Source organism: Macaca mulatta, chromosome 6 (assembly GCF_049350105.2).
Source record: "Macaca mulatta isolate MMU2019108-1 chromosome 6, T2T-MMU8v2.0, whole genome shotgun sequence".
Classification (NCBI taxonomy): Eukaryota; Metazoa; Chordata; class Mammalia; order Primates; family Cercopithecidae; genus Macaca; species Macaca mulatta.
This window is the reverse complement of record NC_133411.1, coordinates 182,819,910-182,838,809: the sequence shown is the minus strand read 5'-3', so window position 1 is coordinate 182,838,809 and position 18,900 is coordinate 182,819,910. Positions and strand designations below refer to the sequence as shown.

General features: G+C 36.6%; 1 protein-coding gene across 3 annotated transcripts in view; it reads right to left on the bottom strand.

Moving 5' to 3' along the window:
• Window positions 1–290: 290 nt before the first annotated feature.
• Window positions 291–18,900, bottom strand: part of CPEB4 (cytoplasmic polyadenylation element binding protein 4) — a 72,218-nt gene continuing 53,608 nt past the window's right edge. For 2 of the 3 annotated variants that reach the window (XM_015141429.3, XM_001097847.5), the window contains 6 exons: window positions 15,467–15,640; window positions 11,121–11,210; window positions 10,638–10,756; window positions 8,652–8,766; window positions 7,355–7,536; window positions 291–4,703 (listed from right to left, as the gene is read on the bottom strand). In XM_015141429.3, the coding sequence (XP_014996915.1) occupies window positions 4,476–4,703; window positions 7,355–7,536; window positions 8,652–8,766; window positions 10,638–10,756; window positions 11,121–11,210; window positions 15,467–15,640 (908 nt within the window). In that variant the 3' untranslated portion in view covers window positions 291–4,475. Of the gene's footprint in view, window positions 4,704–7,354; window positions 7,537–8,651; window positions 8,767–10,637; window positions 10,757–11,120; window positions 11,211–15,466; window positions 15,641–17,879; window positions 17,904–18,900 lie in introns of all 3 variants that reach the window. The other variant, XM_001098122.5, reaches the window with a different exon arrangement.

Below are 18,900 nucleotides of genomic sequence, written 5' to 3'. Positions count from 1 at the left end.
CTGGGCTTACAGCCCGTATACATATTGAAGGCTACAAATAAAAAGAACTCTGCGGGGCAGGCAGCAGGTGCACTAACAGTACAGGCCAAAGACACAACCACCCACCGACACTTATAGGCTTACATAAGAATGCACAGTGGCCACAGTACTTATATGACTGAAGATTTTTTCATATTGGTTTGTGCTGCATTAGCTCAACAGTATAGTCCTAATATTTTAAAATGTTAATATTCCCAATCAAGAAAGCATAATCTACTTGTGTTAAAAAGAAATAAGTATATTAAAAGAAATCTGAGTTAAAAGTTTTATTCATTCAACATCTCACATTACAAATATTTAAAAATTATATGCATACTGGTATAAATAGTCATTTGCAAACTATTTAATAACATTAATTTTCCACTAGCACTTCAACAAATGAATTCTTTTAAAAAAGGAACTGTGTTATATAACTTAAGAGTAGAACATACAAAAATAGGAACTTAACGTGAAAATGACTTTAATAAAAAATGAATTACCCTTATTTAAAATGCTATAATAAATACTACAACCTCCCCATACACAGTAAAAACTATATGGAAATTCAGCCAAGTAGTACAATTAACTGACATACTTAAATAACTTTTCCTTCTGATAATATGAGCAATACACTGGAAAAAAAAATTAGGGATTAGTAAAAACTAGACAACCACTTGCTAAAAGTTTCACTTCCAAAAAATATAACAAAAATCTGATGAAAATTATAAAAACTAATTATACTTTAAATTTTAAAAATATAAAAAATAAAACAGTTGAATACAATATTGTCCCGATTCTTACAATGCTATCAATCACAGTAGCTTTAAAATAATAAAATAAAGCAAATGACCAAAACCTCTTTTATTCCATTTTTAAAAATAATCTCAAATTTACATTAGTAGAAAGATTGATTTCTGATTCTTTTCTTTAGAAACACCAGCAAGAAAGAGGATTACTCTTAACAGTAGAAAATGACATTTTTAAATGTCTGCAATTAAAAACAAAGAATTACACTGCAAAGATCTTTCAAAAGTTTGAAATAAGTATTGCACATAACTTGAAGTTAACTTGCCACAATTCATCACATTCAAGTTTTAAATCACCTTTTAACAGAAGATTCAACTCTTCAAAACAAAAGGGGTGAATTATCAAGTCTTTCCAACAGCACTCTCATAAAATGCTAAATTCATTCACTGCAAGTTTTATTTTGCATTCTGCAGAGGTCTGTGTATGGAGAAGTATATATATTATACCAAAGCGCGGGGACCAGAGGGGAAAGGAGAGGGTTCCTTTACATAGAAAATAATCAGAAACACTTTATTTTACATTGCAAAAATAACCATGTAATTACTCTGTAACTACATTGTAAGTACATGGCTGGTGCCATGCTAGTGCGCTAGAACTACATGCTTGGTGAATTGAAGTGATGCCCTAAAATCTGTAAACTAATTACATGTTAATTATGTTTGAGTTACATGGTAACTCCCAACTACAATCCCATGTAATCTGAAGAACATGTAATCAATAAAGTTCAGAGTAATAGATAATCATTGTTTATGCCCTGTAAATTGAAGTGTAACCAAATAATCTGTAAACACGCTTGTCACACAATCACAAGTAAATATTAGTAGAATAACAATTTCTTACATTAATCATGCATACTAACATTACAGACCTGTCCCAAGGCAGGCTATTTTTTTTCCTTATATATAATTTAAAAGAGCAGACATCTCTGAATCAAACACTTAACATCAATTTATTAATATTAAAAATGGCTAAACATTCACCAAAAATGTCTGCGTTTTATGAATAATTTTAAAAACTTAGTAAGAAGCTGTAGACAATTTTGTTATTTTAAATTTCTACCCTATGCTTATGCATTTAGTTTTTTTTTTTTTAAGGAACTACAGTGTTATCTGTCATTTTCATGCGAATTTTTTTTCATTAATTTGTGACTTTACATAGACTATTTCTTAAATTATAGGTACACCAATAGCTGGTGCTGGGGAAGGATGTTTAAGCAACATGCTTTCTCTTCTCTGCAGACTCTAAAATAGCATTGCCAGTGCACGACATTCATAATTTAAAATGTATGCAGAGCACTGAAATGTATAAAAAGCAGAATATAAGAAAATAAAATTTATTAAAATTATTTATATTAAAAAATGAAGTATATGAAGATCTCTCAGTAATAAAAGTACAAAAAGCTACTCTTTGCAATATGAAAAATTGAGGTATTGCATAAAGAGATATCCCGTCAGTGAAAAGTGTGCCTAAAAATGTTCACTGTTGGAAAAACAAGATATACAAAAGTAGTGCATAACAAATATACATTATGTGCATGACAAAATAAGTTAGCTACAAAAACACTGTACCGAAATTCAGCAGGTCATGTACAAAGGGAAAAATTATTATTCAAAGCTAGTTCTCAAACAGTGTTATTTCTTGTTAACTCATCACACCTGTTTACTGAGTAGGAACAGCACGATAGCACACCCCAAGCCACCTACAAGCATTTAAAAGAGTAAAAAGAGGCAAATGAACATTCCAATTAGAATCATGTAGTTCAGGAGAAAAGAAAAAAAAGTCCCTGACCAGCTACACAAGAGCACCCTCCATTCGCATGACTGCTTTCAATATTTGCAGGGAATTCTTTAAAAGCAGCTCCCTTTCTATGTTTGAATATTAGACAGCAAATGCCTCCATTTTGACCTTTGGAACTTAACAGGTATAGTTCATTAAAGCCTGTATTAAAAATAAAGGGCTGCTTTTCCTAAAGATCGTCCATAGGGGTCATAAGCCAGGTGGTTCCACAGCAGTGCTGGGGCAAGTCTTTGGTTTTGAAGGATCCAAGATGGTACTGTTAGGTAGCACAACTAGCAAGATTGCCATTCGATCATTTTATTTCATGTTTTGCCCACTGATAATAATCCTTTTAATGATGGATAGGGCATTTAATAAGAGAATGTCAATTAAAATAAAAGTTACTTCCATGACTAGGGCTTCAAGAGACTATTTTAAATTTACCCCTGAAGCATACTGTTCAACACATAACGCCTTTCAAAGCTAGAATTTTACTTATAATAAAGCATGCATTACTTGATGAAGTTGGCACTTCAAACACTGACTATGTCCCATGCTAAATTCTGAAACTGTATTGTTATTTTAGTTTATAGGAAGAGTAAGATAAACATACGTACCTTTGCACAGATTTACACAGTTACTTAGTTCAACAGTGCAAAACACTTTGCAACTACTTTTTTTAAACTTTTTTTTTTTTCATTTTCTATGTTACAACTAAATTACAGGATACCCAAAGTAACTTTAAATCTAAAAGTAAGCCAATCAGCAGCCAAATTATATATTGGTTTTGTCTTCCAGTTTTGGCTACAAGTGTACTGTAACACAAAATCAAAAATTATATCCTTGAGGTATCTCTAGATCTGTTGTTTTTTAACATCAAAATGGAGAGCAAAGGCTGACACCTGATGAGTGTTAGTAAATTAGGATATAGAGTTTATATATAAACATCAAAAATAAAATTTATACATTTGTTCTTCAGGAGAGGAAATGCTAGGTTTCCCACCAGTTGTCATTAATTCTAGCTTTGGTAGGTTTCCTGGGGCTTTGACCAGATAAGTAAATTAAATAAATAAGTGCACTCCTCTCAGTAGTAAATTTACCCAATTTTTACATTCTGAATTTTAAAAATTGTTTAAGAGAAAATAAACCTAGCTCTGCCTACTTTACTTTTTTTGTTGTTGTTGTTGTTTATTTTTTCTGATGTGGTGGTAATTTTTTGAGGGATAATGAAATTATGTTCAGCCTCAAAACCCTGAAAATTAATTATAATGCTGCTCAATCTTGCTTATGCATTTGTTTGCTCTAACATGCTCTTTCCATTAAAAATTGTTAACTTCCTCTATTGCTGTTAAAAAAATTAAAAAGGGATGGAAAAAAGAGAGAGACAAAAAAGATGAAAAAAAAAAAAGAAAGAAAAAGGCAAAAGCACTTCCCTGGGGGAAAAACTGTCAGATAGACCGATAGTGTTATTGTTGCATGGTTATTTTAATAAAAGTATTCTTATATGTTATATTATTAACAATAATTTAATTAAAAACCCAAAATACTCTATTGTTTCATTTCTCTTTTAATATTTCTCTCTCTCCTCTAAGAAAATGTTGCAGGAAGTTTGGATCCTCTTGGTCTCCAGCAAAACAAGAGAATAAAACTTCCATGCAATCCGATGGCAATACGAAAAAGGAGTTCATATTGTTTGCAGTGACACAAGAATCTACAAAACACCTATATTATAGGTCATTCTTTTCATTATACTATAGTTAAGTTACAGACTGCTACAAAAGGACATGCCAGCGTGAAGAGGTTGAGGAAGGGGTCAGAATTAACAGAAGAGTGCACTTATTCTGAGGCCTGAAAATGAGCACTGTAGTTATCCTTTAGTTCCAGCGGAATGAAATATGCCGAGGGCGGTCACCTCCTTCCTTCACCAGGGGCTTGTGGAATTCCCTGCCAGCGCGAGAATGGATAGCAGCCCAGCAATATTCACAGTAATACTGCAGACAGGTAACATTAGCACAGAAAAATGGAGCAAATTTTCCCCCACAACGGGCCCCCTGACATTCATCACACAGCTGATCATCCAAGACATATGGCTTAACTTCCACCTGCAATCAAAAATAGGAGTTTACATTTTTCAGTGACGAGACCAGCAATGCTCACCACACATGTACATTTCCACCCACTATTTGAATGAGTCTGTTAGAAGGTGCCCAAAGAGGAAGGACCAATTATCCATTTACTGAAATATGGATAGTTCATCTTTTAAGAACCTAGTAAGGCTTTTATTATCTATCATTTTATATATTTTTCTTATTAAATAAACATCCTTCAAAGGAAAAAGGATTTCAGCAGACATCATGAAGTGAAGCCAACTGTTGAGACTAGAACGTCATGAGATTAAACCCACAGGAGATTTTTCATAGATACAAACCCTCATTTTAATTAGTGGATCTGGATTTTTGTCATATGTGGAATCATAATTTAAACAAAATCAACCAAGAGGATCCAAGTTCCACACAATTGCACTTCAATATTCAAGTTGGTGGGAAGACGCCTGACTACTGCGTCACAAGATTCTGAGCTGTCGTAAAGCCTGGCTCGTGGTTTCTATTTATAGTGTACACATGTTGGGTTATAATCACAAACCTGGAACTCTGTTAAAAAAAAAAAAAAGATGCAGCCATAGGATTCACAGTCTAAAACCCTGCTTTGTTCTTTCTCAGTAAGAATATGGTTCACCTGAGTCTAAAAGTCAGAGGTCAATTTCTAAAACTGGGCCTGTTCCAGCGTTCTGTCGGCCAACCTGTCATGTGAACCTTTCAAGCATTAACAGTCACCTGGTTATTAATTCATCAGCTAGAAAAGAGCTGGTTATTTTTAGTCTGGAGAGATTCATGGCTGAAACTCCCTTACAGCAGGCTGTCACCACCACTGGTGGCATCCAGCTCTGACAAGGAATCCCGACCAAGATTAGCCATGAACAAAAGGAGAAGAACATGCAGTGAGTCACGAGTGTGCCTCTGTGCTCCCGCCTGGGTGACAGAGTGAGACCCTGCCTCTAAAAAAATATTGTTAACTAAAAAAATAAAAGTACAAAAGAAGAAGAGTGCCATGAAGGCCAGGAAGAGCAGGCGTAAGGACAGCACTGGGCTTCTGGCCTCCAGGCTGCTCCATAATGTCTACAGAGTGACGAGAACCCTGGGCAAAGGGTTTCATTGCAGAGGAACACAAATTCAGTCTGAATTTCTAATGGCCACCCCCACAGCTCTGAAACTTATGTTGGAATGAGGCAGTGAGATGTAGGTATTTTTTAGTGTGCATAAAAAACCAAGTAGGCCGGGAGTGGTGGGTGGCTCATACCTGTAATCCCAGCACTTTGGGAAACCGAGGCAGGCAGATCCATTGAGGTCAGGAGTTCGAAACCAGCCTGACCAACATGGTGAAACCCTGTCTCTACTAAAAATACAAAAATTTGGTGGGCATGGTGGTGTGTGCCTGTAATCCCATCTACTCGGAAGGCTAAGACAGGAGAATCACTTGAACCTGGAAGGCAGAGGTTGGAGTGAGTCGAGATTGTACCACTCCACTCCAGCCTGGGTGATGGAGAGAGACTCCATCTCAAAAAACAAACAAACAAAGTTGGTATGTTAACATACTAACCTTGTCCCTCCCCGATGCTTATAATAGAATAGCTACTTTTCTCTTTAATATATTCACAGTTTGTAGGATGACCACCACTATCTTAAATTTTTTTACTGCCAATGAAGTAGACTATACATGACATGAAACATAAAAAGCAGAAACCACTACTGACTTGATCATTTTTACATCTTGAATTGAGAACAACACGATCAAATCAATCTATTTTAGCACAATGCCTCAGAGTGTTGGATATCAAAGTCAGCGTGCATGAAAGTGCCAGTGTGCCATGAAATAAAAAGGAGACACCAAAATATAAAGCAATATATTGCTTCCCTCATCAATAAAGGCTTTCTATGAAAAAAAATTGCCAGCTGGACCAAACATAGTGCCCAGTAATGTAGCTGATTACACATTCTGGTCTAAATTCCTATCTCACTACAAACTAAGTTTGCAGACTGGCGTTCAGTCCACAGGCCACACTTCGAGTAGTAAGGGCAAGTGATATAGTTCTATCTTCTAGGAAACAAACTCATGAGGACAGGAACTTCTTGCCCTAAGCACTAAAACATTTGTTGAATGCATGAAACACCAAGCTAAGAAATAAATCAGTGAGAGATGGCGGCTGTGGAAAAAGAAAAAAAAAAAAAGAGAGAAATCTATGAGTGCAATTCATTGAGAAATAGGGGCTTGCTGAGGTCTTCGCTATGTCCCAGGATTAAAAAACAAACAAACAAAAAGAGCAGGAAACCTCAAGGGCATTCCTGTTTGTATACCTGATATAACACAGTACAAAGGATTCCCTAAATATTTATTGAATGAATGACAAACTAAGTGAATGAATGGATGCATGGATTGAGACTGAAGGGAAGCTACAGTTTAGAGAAGATTAAATTAACTCAGGTAAATTATAGTGTTCTGATTAGGCTACTCAAAAAACTAAAAGATAAAAGAAATTCATAGGAAATTATTTCATGTATTATAGAGCATAACTAACTCTATAGGCAAAATTGTCAGCTGTCACTTTACTGTCATAAAATTCTCTCATTCTAATATTGGTAATCGCACATTTAGAGGACCATTTCTAGAATTTTCCAAAATGTAGTATAAGGCTTACCCGTTTATCTATCTCTCCATGCTGCAGCTGAACAAAGCGGGCACTGATAGCAGCTATGTAACTCTGTTGATTAGAGAACGCAACTCTCCCAGCTCCTTTTGGGTATTTTAGCTCAGGGTCAGTATCAATCCCAGCGTAGCACACACCTCCATATAGCCGATCCATTATCATCGCAAGCTCCACTAATTAAGAAAGGAGCAAAGAGGATATTTAAAATTAGGAAAATTCATCTGGCTCACCAACTGTTTCATCAAAAGCAATTCATCTGTACTCTCAGCTCACATCATTATAATAATTATTAAAATGAAACATTACTACAACCAGTCATCCATTGTGTTAAGCCTTAATCTTTTAATTGTGGGCAAGGGGTTGCTAGGTGTTTTCTAGTATGTTCTCTTTATTATTCTCACAACTCTATGAAGTAGGCAGTAATTTCCCAAGGAAATTGAGGCGCTGAGGGGCGATCCATCTGTCCAAGGTCACAGGTCATTAAGTGATAGTACTCCCATGTTTGCCTGCTCTATGCCATGTTGCTGCCATAGATTTACCAGTTAATAATGGATTGATTAATGTAATAATTACTTGAACACGAGAAAACTAACTGGTAGATTCTTTGGGGGCCCTCCTGGCTTATTTCCATCAAAACCCTTTCCCCCACAGTCGGTTCACCAATTTTTCATTTAAAAAAACCTTGAAGTAATGACTGCATGTTCTTCTTTATGAAGTGTTAAAATCGTGCAGCTACATTCCTGTTCATGTTATGTTTCTTTTAATCTTATTTACGCTATTAAACCTCAAATTACTTGAAGTTAGGAATTTAATTTGTTCTGTAAGTACTACTCTAAAAATACGATGCATTGCTGAGAAGTCTATTATATCCCAGAGCTCAGTCAGTGGCTGCTGAGCAAATGAGGATGTGGGAAACAAATACTGACAATCTCAATACAGAGTCTATTCTTGAAGGGCTTGTTTTCTTTTCAGACGATGATGAGAGTAATAATTAGCATTATGCAGCACTAGACTAAGTACTTTGCACTGGTCATCTCATTCAACCCTCAAAATAACACTAGGAAAAGTGTTTCCCCTACTTGACAGATGGGGAAACTGGGAATTAGAAAAGTCATGGAATTTGTCCAAGGTCACTTAACTATTAGAGCACATGAATTCAAACCCAGATACTTTGATTCTAGAACTCTCACTTTTGGATGTTAACTCAAATTCTTAGGAAAAATTTCTCCCGAAGATCTTTATATTTCTGTGCTATGGGATAGAGAGTTTGTTGTCTGTTTCATCATACCAGCTCGTAATGGCCGAGGAACACCACCAACAAATATAGTTTTTCGTGGGTCAAGTGGCTGTGAACCATCCATCACAAAGTCACTGTCACTGAGATTCCAAGGCCGAATCTGGACCTAGGGAACGTGCAAACCAAAACGTCTCATTCTCAAACAGACAATTCATGGGCAAAAAAGTTAAAAATTATTACAAAGTATTTTATTTCTAAAAGCAATAATCCTATCATTACAAGTCAATAAAGCTGGGAAACTAGAAGATTTAAAAATCGTGTATCCCAACCCATCATTTTATTTTTAGGAATAAACTAAACCAAGGTGGAAAGTTCAATTTGATTCTCTATTATAAGCCAAATTACTTAACATGTCCGTAATTATTTGTAAGTTAAATCACTTATTTAGCTTATTTGGGCCTTTAGTCTGTCCAGTGCCCCAATATCTACATAATTTAAATGTTTAGCATGGTATCCAATGCCAATCAATATACAATGCTAAGTAAACTCGAATTGTGTGTCCAATCAGTGTTTTTAAGCTTATTTGGGCCTTTAGTCTGTCCAGTGCCCCAATATCTACATAATTTAAATGTTTAGCATGGTATCCAATGCCAATCAACATACAATGCTAAGTAAACTCGAATTGTGTGTCCAATCAGTGTATGTCCAGGAAATGCAAACTACTCCTGATACTATCAAATCTGATGCATTATTTCAAAATGGTTTTGAAAGTAAAAATACTGATGATATTTGCAATATTTTTTTTATATGACAAATACTTCAGTGTATCCATTAGATTGGTCAATCAAGAATCATGTACCTCATTTAAAACTGTTTACATTTTCTAACTATCACAAATGCCCACGCCAACGGCTATGGGTTGACAGCGGTGTATACCCAAATACACACACCAATAGAGTCCTAGGTCAAAGGTCCCAAATTCAAATACGGATGGGGATTGGCAGGGAACATAAACAAGTCAAGCAGCAAGAGTCCAGACCACAGGAACTCTTAGAAAGTTTCTGACCTAGACAACCACAAGACATCAAGAGAAGCTCCACAAATGTTATTTGCTTAAGCTGGGCCCACTGACAACTCCTTTCTGCACTATATCCCATCATTCATTGGGTGCTGGCTGAGTGATAATAATCTGCTGCTTTGCCAGATTCATCAAAACATGCCAGTTGCTCCCCTTCCTAAAGGCTAAATTTTATGATAAACTTTTCCAAAAAGAAAAAACAGTATGCTATGCAATGTATCTATACACGTATATACACGATTCACTCTACTTTGGAGAGTACCACATATAAAGTTAAGGACAATATTGGGTAAAATCTTTATCAAAGTGAGGAAAAAGCTAGAAAGACACGCATATAGTATTTGTGATTTGAGTTCTGTTATTCAGAGGCAATTCAGCTATTTTATTAAATGCATTATCAAGTAAAGTCTTTATTTTATTTTATTTTATTTTATTTTTTGAGAAAGAGTCTCACTCTTCACCCAGGCTGGAGTTGCAGCGGTGTGATCTCTGCTCACTGCAATCTCTGCCTCCTGGGTTCAGGTAATTGTCGTGCCTCAGCCTCCCAAGTAGCTGGGACTACAGGAAAAATTAGCCTGGCTAATTTTTGTATTTTCAGTAGAGACTGCATTTCACCATGTTGGCCAGGCTGGTCTCGAACTCCTGACCTCATGTGATCCACCTGCTTCGGCCTCCCAAAGTGCTGGGGTAACAGGTGTGAGCCACCACGCCCAGCCGTGAAGTCTTTTAAAAATAAAGATTTACCAATTATATTTCAACTAACCAAAAATTAAATGTCATATTGATATGTGCAAATATATAGAATGCCAATGTTAAGAATTTCACAAGACTTTACTTAGTCTGCTTACAAACGTGTCAATTAAGTACCCGAAACACATCAAGTTGTCTATGGGTTTTTCACACAGAATAGATGAATGGAGGCAAAAACAAGAAGCTATTTTATGCTAAACTATACTTACTGGCTTATCCTTGATGGTGGGACTTGATACACAAAGGTAGAGTTTTCCATCTTCTTCAATGCATGCATCAATGAGAGCCTGCACAGAGCTTTCATCTTGAAAAAGCAGAAACGCATAGCCTGAAAAAAAGGGGGAAAGAAGGCTTACATGTTTTCCTATCTTTTGGTAATTCTTCAGGGGAAAGGAATCATGCACTAAAACTAAAGAAAGGAAAAGGGAATAGGAAAAAAAATTAAAACAATATTTATACCAAAAGTCTGATAACATCAACATACAGTTCCTTTTGGTAGTATCTTGAAACATCTTTTAGAGTAAAATTAAATTTGAATTAAAAGAATATTAGGTTGAAATTTTAAAGAGCATTTGGGAAAATGCAAGTTTAACAATGAAACATTTCACAGTGAAGGTGAACATTTATGAAAAGGCTACACATTAAACAATGTAAGAATAAATTACATAAGTATAATGAATCTTGAGAATTACCTTTAGGAGGAAAATACGATTTGCTCTCGGCTTTATGAGGCCAATCCACAATCAAAGGGCCAAAGCGACGAAAACTAGCTGTGATCTCATCTAATAACAAAGCAAAACAGTAGATTTAAATGTTTTTATGATCATTTTTTGAAAGTTTTTTTTTAAGTTTCATATCTACTATTTACAAGAACAGTAAAAAGAACTCCTTTATCCCCTTCATCTAGATTCTCCAACTGTTAATAATTTGCACATCTGCCTTCACCCTCTTTCTTCTCTCTTCCTCTTTCTCCCTCTATCTGTACATATAAATCAATCTTGCCATCTAGCCAGCATCTTTTTCTGAAATGGTGCCCTGTAATCCCAAACACAACTACTGGTATCTGTTCAAAGCAAGGCCACTCCCTTATATAACGATTTTGATATCACACTATTAGTGATTCACAGAGTTCATTTAAATTTCAAAATCCTTTCTGATCCACACTGCTATCCAGAACATAGGTCGTACTTAATTATCATATCCTCAGAGCATCAGTCTTTTTCCGATTTGGAACAGCTCCATGTGCTTTCTTGTCTTTCATAGTCATTCTATAGAATGACTGCTATGGTCTAAACATTTATGTTCCCTCAAAATTCATAAGTTGAAACCTGTTCCCCAGTGTGAGGGTATTTGGAGCTGGGGTCTTTGGTAGGTGATTAGGTCATGGGGGTGGAATCTTTCAGTGGGGTTAGTGCCCTTATAAAAGAGGCTCCGGAGAGACCCTTCACTCCTTCTGCCATGTGAGGGTACAACGAGAAGATTATTCTTTATTGGGAAGCAGGCCCTCAGCAGACACTGAATTTGCTGGCGCCTTGATCTTGGAATTCCCAGCCTCCAGAATGGTGAGAAATAAAAATTTCAGTTGTTTATAAGCCACTAAGTCTATGGTATTTTTTTATAGCAACCTGAACAGATTTAAGATAGTGACCCTCAACCTGGGTCTGTGCTCTGCCTCCTATGACCAGAATCATGCTATGTATTCCAAACTGGAATATCACCCTAATGGTGCAATGCCATCCTGTCCTACCATGTGCATGTTAATCTTTTCTCCCCCCAAGATAAGGGTTCACTATGTTGCTCAGGCTGGTCTTGAACTTAAGTGATCCTGCCGCCTCAAATTCCCAAGTAGCTGGGACTACAGGTGCATACCATCACCCCTGGAGGGCGTGTTAATCTTGATCGCCTGGTTTCTCTACCACAAGGAAACCTTTTCTCCTTTTGTACTCAATTAGTGTTTTACAAGAGTATATTGTGTTGCTCACCAATATCCTGTTCCTTCATGAGCCTTGGCATCCATTGAAGACTCCTGCCTATATTAACTACCACAATAATGGTTGCCAAATAATGATTATCTGTTTCCATCATTCCTTCTACATGTATTAGTATTGTGCAGTAGGGAAGAGTTTTCCATCTGTCCCATTGATTTATTCATTTATTGATATCAGTTTGGGTCTATTTTATTCAATGGGTTGTGATCCAATTCACTCATTTATTTTGATGCTCAATTTGTCCCAAAAATTGTCCCTAATTTGGCTCTAATTGTCAAACTGTCAGGGACAATTTGTCCCCGCTTGTCCCATAGGCGTGGGAGGCTCCTATGTCCTTCGTACTTCTTGCCACCATTCTTAAGCACTTTCATGCTTTCTGGCCTAAGAAGATACTCCAGGCTCATATTATTCTTTCCCTGTCCCAGCCCAAGAATCAGTCTTTTTTTTTCAAGATGTATTGATCATCTTAGTGGCAAAAGATATTTAGAAACTAAAATACAGGTGCTCTATATGCTCACTGCTAATGAGTATTCATTATTTCTAAGTCTTCACAGTGAATGAAGCTAGGAAATAAATAAATACACACACAAACACACATTTATAACTATTTCCGTATCTGTGTATGTACTTACAAAAACTAATGAGTTCATACTGATATTTTCAATATGACTCCAACATCTCATGGCTTTTCTGAGCCTTCCGCCTTTCTATTTTTATATTCTCTTTTTGCAGGGAGAAACTTAGCTCCCAATACCTGTAAAGACATTTACTAATTTGCTCAGTGCAACCAATCTTTCCCCTACCCTGCTAGCCTCCTCTACCTTCTACCTTTGTGCCTTGGGTCTTCTCGCCCTTATTTCTTGGATACTATACGTGCTGCTGCTCAGTCCTCTGAGCAAGCCTCCTCCACATACATGTATACACATCCCTCCTCTTGAGACCTCTTCCCTGTCACCAATCCACTTCCTTGACAGCAATATCTCAGCCTTAGAGGAAGGGAGAGGAAAAAGGGACGAATGGGAAAAAATGATAGACAAGGAAGGCCTGACCATATTTTGCTATTAATTTAAATGATACAAATTATGCTACATTATACATTTGGACACTAATGAGATTACGGAAAGATACATTTCAAAGAGACTTCTAGAAAGAGTAGGTAAGCATGTGTAGATAAGACATGATAATAGGGCAGGGTAAAGGAACAGAAAAGAAAGATGAGGAGTATGTCTAAATTCCAGTCTGATAGAGCTGTTTTCATCTTCCCCAGACTGTGAAACAGTCTAATCTGCTCTGCTCCGATATCTGTTTCTACGGTAAGTTTAGTTTGTGTGAGTCTAGTAAACAGGGAACAATGTCAGTATAACATGGAAGTTGTACTGGTTCATAAATGATTTTTCCTAGGCAAGGTGAGCTAGCATAGTTTGAGGAAAGAACTATAAACTTCACCAGGAAAGGAAAAAGCCCCCCCACTTGTCTGATGTACAGGCACAAACCCTCCCAGCTCTGTTATAAGAAAATTAAAAATAAGTGCAGCAACCAGAATTCTCTTGTCAGAGAGCTATGCCCCTAACCTTGCGGGGCTCTTATCTCCTGACAGTTTAGTTTGCGCTTCCTCAGGTGTTCAAAGGTCGGTTTCCATCTGCATTGTCTCCATGCTTGCAAGCCAACATTTCTGCTTTACTGGTTTTGTACATTTTCAATATTCCCTGAAGCAGCCCCAAGCATGTTGAGCTACCTGCCTGAATTGTCCAAGTTATCTCCAAGGTACTAATTCTCTTCTTGTTAGTGCTTTAGGTACAAAGTTCATTAGGTTTTAAATGATTTGTCTTTAACCTTATTTTCCCCCATAAACCCTGTAATTTTTAGTGCACAATTCTGCAGAACACAATATTCTTCAAGCTATGCTGAGAGCAGGATGGAGACTGATTCAGACAACCCTGAAATTTCAGCATAGCTTCCACCAAGACATTTTATTGTAGACAAAAAGAAAAAGCAAAAACCTCAGTTTATTTCGATCTTTGGCTTTTTAGAACCACTTGTGTCTCAACCTTCCAAAGGATAAATCATCTTAAAGAAAATGAAGTGACTTGGTAAGTCTGATCCCAATCTAAATGTGAAGATACTAAACCTTATTATTTATTAGATCTTATACATGTGTAAAGAAATCTATTCTATTCTCCATAACATGATTTAGTGGATTTCCATTTTCACTCAGGAAATGAAGACAAAAGAAATTAGGAAAGCAATCAAGAATATGTGATTGGTATAAGGTCTGCTACTCTGATTTTTATCAGGGTCACTCAGACCCATGGATGAATAGCATATTCCTGAACAAGTCCCTCTAAGTCTTTGCATGGCTGGCTCCTTATTCAGGTCTCAGCTTAAATATCAATTCCTCAAAGAGGCTTTTCTTATCCACCTAATTTTAAAAAAACCCCTGTGTCACTATTTTACATCATCCTGCTGTGTGCTTTTCAACATTTGCTCTCTAGTATTTTCTGGCATATTTATACATTGTTTATGGGCCTTCTCCCAATAAAATGTAACCTCTATGTAAGCAGGGACCTTCCATCTTGTATGCTACCTCAAATAAGATTATCTTTGTAGTACAACTGTAGCCTCTATTTTTCAAAAGTTCATGCTTAGTCTAAGATTTTAAACAATGAGCTACACATTTGTGGAGCACTCATAAAAGGTGGGGAAAACAAAGGAAAATACATCACTGAATTTGTCCAAAGTTAGCACACACAGACAAAAAGGGAGTTAGTACCCATGTATGCACCCAACAATCAAATCCCTTGGAAGCTTTCCCAGTGATGTTTACTCCTTTTCATATAGTCCAGTCCCTTGCTTTAGTTGGTTGGCACAGCTCTGCTCCCCTCCCTTCTATGAATTAATCTTATATGCCATGATAGGAGGATAGGACAAGAGAATAATGCAATCAGGGCTAACGACTGGAACCAGATAAGACTGTTATTGTAACACTATCTATGAGTTTCCTACTATGTGCCACCATCTGGGCATCCTGCTATAAACAGTTCTAAATATACCTTCATCAATGTCTGGAGGCAATCCGCCTACAAACACCTTGCGAGAATATCGTTCCACTCTTTCCCCATTCTGGTGACTGAAACAGTGAGGTGAACCCAGGCCACTATGAAGAGGTTGATCCCCACGGCCATCATCCAAGAATCCATCTTCCATTGGAAACAGTGAAGACTGACCTGGAATAGAAAGCAGGGAAAAAACGGTAACAGAAAACGTTCCTTGTCACTGATTATAATGCACAAGAAACAAGGAAACAGCAGATTCAATAAAACTGCTGCTTTTGTTTTCTCACTGAATAATAGAAACACTTAGCTATACTCTTGAATTCCCACCAACTTAAAGTCCCAACTGAGTCAGAGAGAAAGCACATGGTTAAATATTAATAGAGGGCGACTCAAGTATCCCACTGGGATCCCAGAAACTTCAGTGAAGTGAACTGAAGTACAGGAGGAGAGAGCACGCTTTAGCAAGCAGTCGGCAGCAGACTGTACTCCCTTGGCAGGGCCCCATGGCTATTGGCAACCTAGACATGTACACTAAGTATTAAATTTGGCTATAAGACATTGAATCACTTACATTTCTTTAAAAAATCAAACAATATAGCCTGCACGATTTCCTCTACGAATGTGCTTAAAACGAACAGGTAGATTTTTTTTTTTTTTTTCCTGAGACAGCGTCTCGCTGTTTTACCCAGACTGGAGTACAGTGGTATAATCATAGCTCACTGCAGCCTCAAACTCTTGTGCTCAAGTGATCCTCCCACCTCAACCTCCCAAGTAGCTGGGGCTAGAGGCACATGCCATGACATGTGGCTAACATAACAGGTAGATTTTTAAAGTGACCACTCATTTTTGTTTACCTTAACTAATGGGATATAATCAAAACCCACTTAATGTTACATTCCAACTTCATTGTGTAGTCTTATGGAATTTCAGATTATTAGGCATGCTAAAGATATATTTATTATTAGCTGGGTAAGGGTATTATCAGCTTGCTAAGGGTATTATCTATTTCTAAAAACTAGTCATTAAATTTGCTATTTGAGGCCGGGCGCGGTGGCTCAAGCCTGTAATCCCAGCACTTTGGGAGGCCGAGACGGGCGAATCACGAGGTCAGGAGATCGAGACCATCCTGGCTTACATGGTGAAACCCCGTCTCTACTAAAAAATACAAAAAACTAGCTGGGCGTGGTGGCAGGTGCCTGTAATCCCAGCTACTCGGGAGGCTGAGGCAGGAGAATGGCATGAACCCGGGAGGCGGAGCTTGCAGTGAGCTGAGATCCGGCCATTGCACTCCAGCCTGGGCGACAGAGCGAGACTCTGTCTCAAAAAAAAAAAAAAAAAAAAAAAAAAAAAAATTTGCTATATGAAAATCTTATCATCCAGAATATATATGCAGGAAACACCAGAGATGCCAATATGTGTAACAGTCCTTACATATTTACCTGAGAGCAAAATATAAACTTTTAAATCATAAGGAAAACACAGAGCTACAAACAGCTGCACAATCTCCCAAGCACTGTTTTATCACTTTTCTGGCTGCCAATTTACTTCTAGGTACTACTTGAGGAATTTGTTAATGGATCCTCTAGAAATGTATCTCAAGTGCTCTTACTTTAATAGAAACATTCCAGGTTTTGCCATACTTGTCTTCAATTTCTATTACTAAACACAAATAATAACAGTATATTTTTTATAAATTTATCCTATAATAGCATATGTCAAGTGAAGACACGAGCTGATTATAAAACTGGAGCTTATTTCGTGAACGATCTTAAAAAATCACTTATCCTTTAAATTTAAGCTCTTTAACTGTCTTACTTTCTTATAAAAAGACAAAATATAGGTGCCAAGAATAAGTTATTCAGGTACCTCTAGGAAATGATTCTTTAGAATTACCTAAAATTTCTAGAGCTTTTCCCCCAAATGTTTGAAATTTATAGGATTAGTCATTTATTTAGCTCATCTCATTTTAAACCACATGTATCGTTTACTTAGTAAAAAAGAAAAAAGAAGTCGACATAAGGCGTGTAAGTATAATTAAACCTCCAAGATAATGAGGTATTTTGGGACTAGTGTGACTGTATTTTTCTTTTTAAAGATTCTTAATTTTTTTCTAAGAAATTCCTTTTAGAAAGGAAAAAAAGCCAATCTTTAGATATAAGTTGAGTTTCTAATATAACACAGGGAAATCATTTTGATTCAAATCCAAATCCCACCATTCTGATAAATTTCTTTAGAGCTCCTTAACTCCTTCAAATTATGTCTAAAATGTTAACTGTAACACAAAAATTATGTTAGGATCAAAGCTATGCTTAATTTCCCCTCTCCCCTTCCCCACAAAGGTTAGAAATTAAACAAGCTTGGGTCGTCTCCAAATACAAGTGATACATTTAAAAGTTAAAAACAATGTTACCTCTCCTTCGCCCATATGTCCTTGCTGCATGTCAAATGAGAAAAAAACAAAAACAAAAAAAACAAAACAACCTTTCAAACATTGTCAAAAGAATCAACTGTGATTTCATCTACCAGCTTTTGAAAATGAAAAACTGTGACTACATTCTTCATTTCCTGGTAAATGTCTGAAAAAACAAGGAACTGGATGGTAAGAGGTCAATTTTGTGCATTTTTAAAATTTCTTCAGGGACACTGTAAAACTTTATTGAATCTTATTTGTTTTAGGGGAAGCTTTTTGCTGTAATTGTTGCCCAAGGTTCAAACTATTATGAAACGAAGGCAGTATACAACATGATCAGAACCAACTATTACCATATTAATAACGTTTTCTCTCAGAATTCCCTGCTAACTAGCAACTTAGTAGATATACCCATATTTAATTCATGACTTTTTCACCACCAGAAGAGAAATAACAATTTTACAGTATTCCTCAGTTAATCCTTTATAAGAGAAAATCATAACAAATGAAATCTTTAAGCAATTCATCAACTTCCTTTTAGCCAACAGTTCCCTATGCCTAATTAAGTCTTTTACCAAGTCCTAAATGTTGAAAAGTAAAAGGTTTGGTATTTTTATTGCCAAGTAGGTTGTAGCCAAGTGGCAAAGTAAAGGTAATTAATAATCCACTGGAATACTCAGGAAACGACAGTATAAACTAAATCAGAAAACCTTTGAGAAAATGTCTTCCCTGAAACAAACTGGCACTTAGAAGCCCAGCCTGTCCAAACACCTCAATTCTATCCAACAAACATTTCTTGAATGCCTGATCTTGTGGATAAATAGTAAATAGAGCATGTCCCTGACCTCCAGAACTAGCAGCTTTTAATGCCAGAAGGCCACATAAGCAAACAACAGTGTGGCATGCCTATTGTTATGCTAGTTACGTGGTAGGCATAACAGGAATAGAGGAGGAAGAACTGGCTCTGATGAAAAAGTTGGGGGTGGGGGTAGGGAATTTGAGGTGGTCCTTAAAGGAAAAA